General features: G+C 48.9%; 1 protein-coding gene across 30 annotated transcripts in view; it reads left to right on the top strand.

Annotated features, from left to right (window-relative positions):
• The first annotated feature begins 788 nt into the window (after positions 1-788).
• The window catches only part of CELF4 (CUGBP Elav-like family member 4), a 271,384-nt gene continuing 261,566 nt past the window's right edge, over positions 789-10,606 (top strand). For 5 of the 30 annotated variants that reach the window (XR_013996318.1, XM_081097156.1, XM_081097161.1 and 2 more), the window contains exon 1: positions 995-1,578. Coding sequence is in view for 23 of the 30 variants with exons in the window: in XM_081097156.1 (XP_080953282.1) it covers positions 1,293-1,578 (286 nt within the window). In the remaining 7 variants the exon portion in view is untranslated. Of the gene's footprint in view, positions 1,579-10,606 lie in introns of all 30 variants that reach the window. The other 25 variants (XM_081097168.1, XM_081097159.1, XM_081097157.1 and 22 more) reach the window with 12 other exon arrangements.

Here is a 10,606-nt window from a genome sequence, read left to right as displayed (position 1 = left end):
CCTACCTTCTTCCCGCCAGCGGCCGGCCGGACCAGCCGCCGTTCTTCGGGGAGGGGGAGGCCGTCCGGGACGGAAACACCCACCTCCAGCCTTTGCCGGCGGGCTGGCCCCGAGTCGCTATTCCCCGTCCCCCCAGAGCGGCCCCAGTGCTCCCCAGTCCGGTTCTCCCAGGTGGCTCGGGCGGCGGCAGATGCCGTGCGGGAGGGCGAAGGTTTGGGGCTGCTCTGGCAGGTTGGGAATGCGAGGGAAAAAGCGGAGACGGAGAGACGGCGCGCGCGCGAAAGAGAGCCCTTGTCTATAGATTTATCCACATAATATATATTTATGTAGCTTTTTTTTTCTCTCGACACTGATCAATGCGCACTCGGATCTCTGGGCGGACTCCCTCCAAGCCGGCTCCCTTTTTATAATCTAAATAAATAAATAAAGGGAACCAGATGGGAGAGAAAAGCGCCCATTCCACCTTCGCCGCCGCCCCGCCCGCCATCCCTGCCTTTGCTTTGCCCGCCTGGCGCCCTAAAAGAGCTCGGTGGATAATGCCCCCCTACATACCCACACGAAAATGAAAACCTATGTTTTTGAAATACAAAAAGAAAAAGTTGCACCTGCTGCTATTACCCAAAAAAAAAAGGCAAAGAGGCCAGCAGCCCCGTTTCTAACGGGAGCCCGCTCTCCGTGGCCGCCGCGCCGGAATCTCAGCGCCTCCCGAAGAGCCATGCGCCTGGCGCTATTTATAGCCGGGGGCTGTCCGGACCGTACCACCGCCGCTCGCTGGGGCCGCCGACGGGGGAGGCGCGCGGGGCGGCACCGCCCCAAGCCGCCCTGCTCCGGGCCGCCGCCCGCCGCCGCGCGGGAGTCCGCCCGCCCATAGCGCCCTCCCCGGGCCCCGCTTCCCCCTCCTTCTCCAGGGCACACTCGCCGCCCCCACCCCTGGTCTGACTGGGAACTTGAACCGGTCCAGCCTGTTTAAACGGAAAGGACAGAGATCCTGTCTGTTCAATGTAAAAAAAAAAAAAAAAAAAAAAAATCAGATCAGACCGCCGAAAGAGAGAGAAGAGAGGAGAGGGAGGGAGAGAGCGGGGGGGAGAGGGGAGAGAGCGCGCGAGCGCGAGCGAGCGAGAGAAGAGAGGAGAAAGAGAGAGAGAGAGCAGAGAGCGAGGTATAGAGCAACCGAGGGGGAGAGAACCCGAGTGTGTGTATGCGTGTGCGTGTGTGAGCGCGAGCGAGCTTGCGAGGAAGAGGAGCGAGAGAGTGCGAGCGAGAAAGAATAAAAGGAAAGAAGATTTTTCTCTATGTATATAAAGATGGCCACGTTAGCAAACGGACAGGCTGACAACGCGAGCCTCAGTACCAACGGGCTCGGCAGCAGTCCGGGCAGCGCCGGGCACATGAACGGATTAAGCCACAGCCCGGGGAACCCGTCGACCATTCCCATGAAGGACCACGATGCCATCAAGCTGTTCATTGGGCAGATCCCCCGCAACCTGGATGAGAAGGACCTCAAGCCCCTCTTCGAGGAGTTCGGCAAGATCTACGAGCTTACGGTTCTGAAGGACAGGTTCACAGGCATGCACAAAGGTGAGTGCACCTTATCCTCCTAACTTTGCTGGGGAGGAGAGGGCGGGCGGGCTGGCCGGCCGGCCGCGGACGAACCGGAGACGGCGCGAGAGGCAGCCTCGGGCGGACGCCGAGGAAGGAGGCGCTCGGGCAGCAGAGACCAGGACTGGGGTGCGTGGGGAGCTGTTTGCTGGGGCAAGGCTGGGTTTTGGGAAAGGAGCTGACAGAAGCGGTGCCGTAGGGAGAGCAACTGGAGCAGAAGAGGAAGAGAAAGAGAGAAGGTCGAGGAGGAATTGGGCTTGTATTTGGGGGTACGGCGACTTGAATGATTGGGATGGGGACAGCTGCACCGCCGAGCCCGGGACGCTGAGCGGCAGACTGGCAGGCGCGCAGCCGGCCAGGGACCGAGGGTGCTGTCCATCGCCGTGGTGCTGAAAATACTGAGGAGATTCGGTGGTCTCCGCTCAGGGCCAGAGTAGCAAGAGCGCAACCGTCTAAAAAGGAGGGAGGTGACAAATTCAGAGATATTTTTATTTCGCTACCAATTTAACAGTAAACTCTCCCTGTCTAGCTGTGTTTCTCAATAATCCGGTTGTGGTGTGAGTGGTGGGGGAGGGGGTGGATATTTGAAGGAAGGAGGGACAAAACCTAAGACAAGAATTAGCAAGGAGCCAGCCATCCCCTGGGTGGTATAAGGAGTTGGGGAAGCCTGGATGATCCCCCCTTCTCAGGAAAGTGGGGTTTTAGAGGGAAATTTGTATGTGCACGATATGCATTTTAAAGGGTGTAGCCTAATTATCCCAAACTCACCATGCAGAGAGGTTTATAGTACATTATTTCTCTCCCTTGAAGCAATCAATGCTAGTGAGTGCTTGGGGGAGGGGAGACAGAATAATCAAAGAATTAAAACCTAGCAACTTTTTAGGAAAGTGGTCATGGGAATTGTCTGCAGCCTGCCTGTTTTTCTCCTTGTTTTATTATCTTTAAGGCAGAGCCCCAAATGTGTTCAGTTGTAGGATGTGTGTGGGTGGCTGGTGGGTGATGAAATTAGCCCAGTGCTCTGCTCCCTAACAGTAATGTATAGGATGTGCAGCAGGGATTCATTGGGGCTGGAGCTGTGTGGGCAAGTTAAATGCTTTCTGAGAGAGACTGATCGTCAGGCAGAGAAGGAGCACCGTTCTAAGGAAGTTGTAAGGGATGTGTATGGATGTTCTGTTTTTAATAAACAGTAGTGTGGAGAGCCACTGAAGATGCTGTGTTAGAGCTGGTGGTTTTAATGATGAAAACACACACACACACATGCACATGCACACGCACACCCACCCACACAGAGAGAGCAGCCTCATCCTTGGCCACAAATGGGCTATGAACAGAGCTGATCCTCCGGCACATTAGGTGCAGAGCGCAGAGCTGTCTGGCTCTCTAAGCAGCAGTGGTTTTCACTATCACAACCGCCCTCCTTCTCCAGCCCTCCCTTCATCCGAATACTAAGCACAGCTCCAAACTCTTCATAGTTGGAGTCCCAGAGAGCAGTTTTTATTGGCTTTAGCATCTTCCAGCTTGCCTGCTGAGGAGTAAATCTTAAAGTTAATGGCATGTTGAGCCGCACAAAACCACGGCAGAATGGAAATATACTAGGTTTGTTGAGGTGGGGTGAGGGAAGGGGCTGTAATGGATAAAGAAACCAACCTTTATCCAATATGGAGAAAATGTTCAGAAGAGAAACTGCAAAGGTGGACTGGGGAGGCAGTGTTTGAAATAATATTTGTTTCTTTTCCCCCCTCCCCCAAATCAACCATATCTTTGTAGTTTTTCCTTTTCCAATCAAGCTCCATAGATGCTAATCAATGTTTGTATCAAACCTTTGTCATTCTAATATGTCCCCAGATTTTAATATAGTAATAATGAAAATTAAAAAGCATAGGTAGGGAAATTCTTTACCCATCTTAATCATCAGTTCTTGTGACAATTTGAGATTTTTAAAGTTAGAAAAAAATCAAAACCCACTAGAGGCGAAAGACAGTTGTGAAGACCCGGGCTTCCTATGAGATCTGGATTGGAGCACTTTCTTTGATGCTTTCTTTCAAATGAAGATAAACTTTAACAATATTTCTTGCTTTCTTCTCATGATCCCTTCTTGCTAGTATCATCACTGTCTCTGATGTTATTTGGACTCCCTTGTACTGTAGCAAAAAAGTAGAATTATCATCATTTGCATCAAGAAGGTAGAGAAGCTTATGATACAGTTATATTGTGTGCATCATCTCATATATATACATACACATACCTGGCCAGGATTCCTAGGACAAGCAAAACTTCATTTTCTAAATAATTCTTTCCCTAAACTGACTCAGTCTGTGGCAGGCAGGCCCATTGGCCCGGCATGCTGGGTGCCTCGTTGTCGCAGCTCACCCTTCAGAGCCTGAGCATATATTTTTTCCTATGAAACTTCCTGCCTCTCCTTCACTTGGATTTTTATAGGCAAGGTTGGGCCACAACATCCCAACAGTGCCTGAAAGCTCTGGGAGAGCTAAATAAATGAGACAGTTTCCGAGGTCTGTTTTATTCAGTCCAAGAAGAGTTTGAACTCCTTCTTCAGTGATACAGCCTGATTTATTAGCTAATCCTGATAAAATAAGCCTCCGGCCACCTTAAAAAAAAATTACTCGCCTGCCATTGGTGATTAATTACTGTTAAGTCAAAAAGCATGATGAGGCTTGAAGAACAAGGGTTGCATTTGATTTCTAGATTTTCCCTAACTCTAAATTAACAACATGAGGTTCTCGGGATAGAAACATGCCTTTGTTAAGCCTGCTTTCAGGGCATATTTGTGGCTCTTTCTCTCCCCTTCTTGAATTTTTAACTTCTAATGAATCATACTGGGATAAAATTGAGGGACAACACAGGATAGTGGCTTCCAGTGTGGATGGCATATGTATATTATTGGTTAAGAAAAAAAGTAAAAAATAGGTTAAATGCATGCGATTTCAGGTGGCTATCCATTTGTTGACCACCTGCCATTTCAGGTGACTAAAGATGGAAGGAGTTCTAAGGGTTAAGGGAATACCTACCATGTGTAGAGTGAACCTTAAAAGGCAATTACTCCAGTCAAATTGGGAGTCTGTGGAGGAGGGAGTGGGTGGGTGTTGTGGAGCAAACCCAGCCATATCAGAGAAAGGCTGTTGAGCTGGGGAGGCAGCAAATAGCAGTTGTGGACTAAGGTAATTACTGTAAAGGTAAATTTACCCCCTGGAGACCAGAAAGCAATTGGGCAGGGGGAGATCTGGGTGCTAAGCTGAGAGAGAAACCAGGAAAAAACCCAGGATTGCAATTTGAAGAAACAACACCCAAAGAAGAAAACCCAATGTAATGCAAACTCTCATGGCTAATTCTGAGTCTTCTTCCCCCCCCCCCCCCCCATTAGAAGCACTTTGAGGAAGATTGTTTTTCCAGACTCCAAAGAAAAAGACATTGTACTATTGATTTAAGAGGAGAGAGGCAAACTCCCGGGGTAGCAACAGAAGTGAGCTCAGGACTAACTTTGCCCCTTCCTATAGAATTGTTCTCCCTTGAAGAAGGGAACAGGTCACACACTGGTCTAATTCTTCCCTTCTCTCACATTTTATTCATTTCTCCTCCTTTTATTTCCTGGAGAACAAACGGAGCCAGTGACTGAAAATAGATACACACACACACACACACACACACACACACACACACAAATATCCATGACTGCTAACACACACAGCAGATCATGCATGAAGAAGCCCGCAATCCATTCATAACTTTGGTCTTGTCTAACAGGATAAAAGGCAGCAAAGACTGAGTTACTGGGAGACATAAAGACTAGTGCTCTCTGGGTAGCCATATTATAATGCATTATCTTTGAAGTCATTTAAGTCCAATTTAAGAGATATTTAGTATAATATTTATGAATTAATGTAATCTAAACATAGGGCTGTCCCCAAAGGTTTAAGCAGCCTTTACTACTGAAGTGTGCTTGTTCCTGGAGCCTGCAATGCATTTTTATCTAAACAGCCAAGTCCACATTACAGTCCCTCTAGTTAACCAGTTAGAACACATCTGTGGCCTGGGTAACCACTCTGCATTGAGGTCATCCTCCGCTGCAGGGAGGAAAATCTAGTCTACTGGCAGCCCTGGGGGCTCCCAACCCAGGAGCCACAGCAGCAGAAACTTTCGCCCCTCACACTTTCATACAACAGCCAGAGGGAGGGTGGGAACAGAGTGATGGAACCCTCTGTGGACTGAGCTCTGGAGAGCATATCATTTTAAAATGTACTCATCACCAGATGCACAACCTCTCAGTTCAGCGGTATCTGACTAGGAAATGCCCGAAGCCCCATGATTTGGGGTGTTGCTGGGAGGAAGGGAAAGGGCAAGGGCTGTGATTATGTTTCGGTGATTTGTGACCATCTTCACAAAATTATGTCCTGTGTTTTCACGTAAGATGTAACAAGTCTCGGAACATTGAGTTTCCACCGCTTGACTTTGGCCGAGCTGGCTAGTTGTTTTCCTGAAATAGGTGAACTAAAGCCGGCGAGGCTCTGGTGTCCGTTCCAAAGGACTCCACGAGGCAGTGATGCTGAAGCATCCTCATAAGCATCAGTTCAATTAACATGAACTTTTTTAAAAAATTACTTTGAAAAATAAAAATTTATTTCTCTCCAGGGAAAGACTGGTAGAACAGCTGGGCACACACCCATAGTTGTTAAAAGAAAGATGTGCCTTGTGAGAAAGAGATATGGAAAATGGGATAGCTGTGATGAGAAAAGAAGAAAAATATTTTTTTTAGAAAACAAGTTTCACTAAAGAAAATAAGCAATACCAATCATTAAAAAGTTAAAGTCAACAAAACCAAACAGGTCCATACAAAACCTTCAAATTTCAAGTGTTGATAAGTATCCTGCTTGGGAGCAAAGAATAAAGTATTGGGAAATGACCCCTTTATTTAAGAGACTAGTGGTTATTTGCTGCTTGTGCACAATTTCATTTATCTTCTAAACAGACTTCCTCAGAATCAACACACAGAGATAAATTAATATGCACATGTGCACGTATCTGCACCCATGTGCAAGCATGACTAAGCGCATCCCACACATATGGAAACCAGGGCTGGCCTAGATTTCACTGCAATTCAACAGGGAGATGTTAACCATCTTTTCCCCCCTCAGCTTTAATGGGAATTCTAGATTGGGTTGAAAGAACCCCCTTGGCACACTTTCACTGTCTCCACCTGCTCCGGTTGGCTGGATGTCGTGGCTTCTCAAACACAAGACAAAACAAAACAAAAAGAAAAGCTTTTCTTGAGTGAAGTCATAGCTTGAAAACAACCCAAAGGAAAACAATTACAAAAATGCATGCCGTAGGTATGCCCCAGACACAGGCATGTTGTTGAGTTATCAGAGTGCTTTCAGAGAGCTGGTTTCCAGGGGCATTCTTGATGCCCAGTGAGCTCTCCAAACTCCAGCAACCTGAGCATGGCCATCGCTATCACTATTATTAGCATCATTATCCTCATTATTATAATTTATGTATCAGGATGGGAGAGGGGCTTCTGAGTGATCCTTAGAAGCTATCCAAGGCACCACCTCTTTGGTTGGGAGCCAGTCTTACTTGCCTCAGGTAGATTGGGGGAAAACACTGCACCACTCACACCTTCCATGTCATCAGAAGGTGATCATTTTCCAAACGGACCCAGGAGGGACCTCACCAAACAAAACTTGGGGTAGGCAGGTGTAGAAGAGAGGGAGATGCAACAGAGAATGAGGCCCACCATCGTGGGCAAAAAAACGGAAACTGAGGGTTCTGAGAGTTATAGGGCCAAAATGCCAGCGGGAAGCTGGAAGCGCTGGTTGACAGTGGTTAGAACTGCAGCAGCTTCCGAACTTGGAAGGGAAATCCCATGTGACATGCGAAGAGAAGAGCGAGGGAGTGTGAAACTCTGCGTTTCTGTGGGAACTGGAGGACTGAGGGAGGGAGGACGCTGCAGCCTGTGTGGGTGGGTGAGTGTGTGTGTGTGTGTGTGTGTGTGTGTGTGTGTGTGTGTATCTGCAGAGGAGAGATGACAAATGTAAGTGGCACAGAGATGATGTTAGGGGTAATTTCATCCTGAAGGCTATGTGCATGATCAGGAAGGTGGTTGATGGAGAAAAGGAGAGGATCTGGGGACAGTGACGCTGTCCTTGTGATTCTGTGCTGGCTCCACCTCAGCACGGGTGCTTGGATTTGTCAATGATCTAAGTCTCAATGTGGAGGCATGCTCTTGTTTATCTGAAATCCCCACCTAGAAGTCCAAATATGGGAGAGGGTTCCATCTCCCCCATCCCCCCCACCCCCACCCTTTGCAGGCTTGCTTGCTTACCCATTGACTCATTTTAGAACTGACCTTCTATCCAGGATCTGAGTGGCAAGCCACCAAACCCAGCTCTGTGCAGAGATAACTCTCTCCACCCACTGCATTCCCTTCCCCACCAGTTGCCGCTTGACACCCCAGCCCTACTTTTCTCTTGCAGTGTTTTCACACACACACACACACACACACACACACACACACACACACACGCCTTGGCCAAGTCGATCAAGCTGAGCCCTCCAAGCAGAACGCTGCATTTCCCCTAAAGGCAAGCAGGTGTGGCAGGGATCTGGCTGCCCATCTTTTGGACTCTACAAGAAAAGCCCATCCCTCCCCCCCCCTTTACTTTTGCCTTCTCTACAGGTCTTTAAATACACAGACTCTCCAAGAATCACAGGAAGCATCCAACCCTACCCAAATAGCCTAAGGAAGGAGAACAGAGCCCCCCAGCTTAGTTGTAACCCTTTTATCATTATCCTGCATCTCGCTTTTTTCCTTCTCCTTGCTATTTAAAGTGCCCTCACAAACCCCAGAGTGAGAACCAAAGAGGAAGGTCCATGTTCCACTTGGCAACATAGGGGTGCAGTTAAAGATGCCAGGGCAGAGAGACAATGATGGGGCAGAAGAGGTGGCAGAGGAATTTCCTGACTTTATGTGCTTGCCCTAAGGGCATCCTCCTTCTCTGCTCATCCTGGGCTACTGGAAGCTGGATGAGCAGAGAAGGTATAAAGCCAGAGCCGCAGCCCTGCCCACAGAGACCAGCAAGGCAGCCAGGTGGGCAGGCCCCGGGTAATTGCCCTCCTTTCTGGGTCCCTCTGTGAGTAGAAGGGGATGTTTTCAGGGCCACGCATTCACAGGGCTTCTCCCCTGCCCCTCGCTCCACATTTGGCTTCTCTTATTCGCCCCTGTGTCTCCCTTCCAGCTGAGCTGAGGAACACTCACAGACGGAGCGATTCCCAGCAGCTCAGCCTGGGAACACATCCTACGTGGCCATCTGCAAGATGTAAATAAACGAATGCCCTCATGGAGACAGATGTAGTTCTGGGTCCCTGAGGATGGGACAGCCAAAAATAGTGATCAAAGCTCAGGGGGGGCGGGGATTGATAATGAGCTGGACTCCAACAAGAGTTTAAATGTTCTGAAAGCCGCTTCTGGACAGCGACTCACCTGATGTGATGTTACTTTATTGCAATGCACTCAGCTTTAATTAATTATCACCTTGGTTAAGAGCATCTCCAGATCAAAGGTTTCTAGATACTTAACAGATCTTACTAACAAAGCCCCCATGCATTAGGCTATCCCACAGCTCTCCGGCCAGACAAACAAGCTTTCTTTCCTCTCTCTAAGCTGCTGGTGTCCTCTTTACTGAAGACAAGCAATTCTTTCTGCATAGCTGCTCTGTCCTAGGATGGAGATTGTGACGGGGTGTTGTTCGCTGAGGGCAAGGGGCCGCTGTCCAGCAGCTGTTTCTAAAATTGCACAATTGAGACTTGGTTCACCTTCAAATCTGGCTGGCTGACATGGGGAGGGTTGACAGAAGAAAAAAGCGTTCATGGAAATGCAAAAGGTGTGTGTGTGTGTGTGTGTGTGTGTGTGTGTGTGTGTGTATGCGCGCGCACGCACGTGCCCCAGTACCAATGTGCACAGCCACATAAATATTATGGGATCGATACATTTCACATCCACTGCCTTCACTTCTTAACTTCTCCCTCCTGTCTCTTGAGCACCTGTGCTACCATCGTATTTCACTCTGAGAAATGCTTGCAGCTGAAGCGTGCATAGATGATGCTGTATTGAACCAAGCCATTGTTTGGATTCAGTGGGGGAGTCTGAGTGCCCATTGAAGGATGGTCCTTCCAGGGGTAGGAGGTGCCTAAAGAATCTACTTCTTAAGATATGATAGGAACCTCACTCTTCAGAGTCGCCAAAACCTACAAACTGACAGGTGACTTACTTGAAAGCAACCCTTGCAGTCATTCTAGGCAGATTTGAATGCCATACGTGGCTGTTTGTTCATTATTCTAATTTAATGATGCAGTCACACCTAATTAATCCATGTCTGGTTTATTCATACACTATGTCTGAGGATCCAAAAGATCTCTCTAGCCAGCCGGCTTCCCTTTACAAGGCCGAGTGCAGAATCTCCCCCTGACAAGTGAGCATGTCTGTCACATGTCTGGGTGCAAACAGGAATGGATCACTGTAGACCAATCTGGTAGAGGCACTGTCCCTGACACCACTGTTCACACAGGTAGGGGTGACAGTAATCACAGGTGTGCCTCTAACCATGAGATCTGTGTGCCTGTGCAACACACGTGAGCACACAAAGTGTGCATTCTCCCACAGACCCCTCCTAATAGGCAGTGGGCCACACCCCCATGTGTAATAAGGGGCAAACCCTTGTGGACTGGCCAGCACTCCCAAGATTGGGAGTCTCAGGTCTCAGTGCAGAAGGCTGAGAGGTTGAGCTGAGTCGACCTCCCTTCTCATGGAGCTGGATTCAGCGCTGCCACTGCAGAGAGAAAGAGACTGAGGCTGGGGGCGGCCTGCCCCCGGAGCCAAGCCTGCAGCATGGCCTTCAGCGCACCACCCCATGGCTGCTCTGGCCACACTGCTCCCAGCGAGCCCTGTCTCTTGCCTGGCAGGTACATTGAGAAAACGAAGCGTCAACCTAAT

This window comes from Myotis nattereri (genome assembly GCF_964212035.1).
Source record: "Myotis nattereri genome assembly, chromosome: 8".
NCBI classification, from domain to species: domain Eukaryota; kingdom Metazoa; phylum Chordata; class Mammalia; order Chiroptera; family Vespertilionidae; genus Myotis; species Myotis nattereri.
This window is presented reverse-complemented; position numbering and strand designations above follow the sequence as displayed.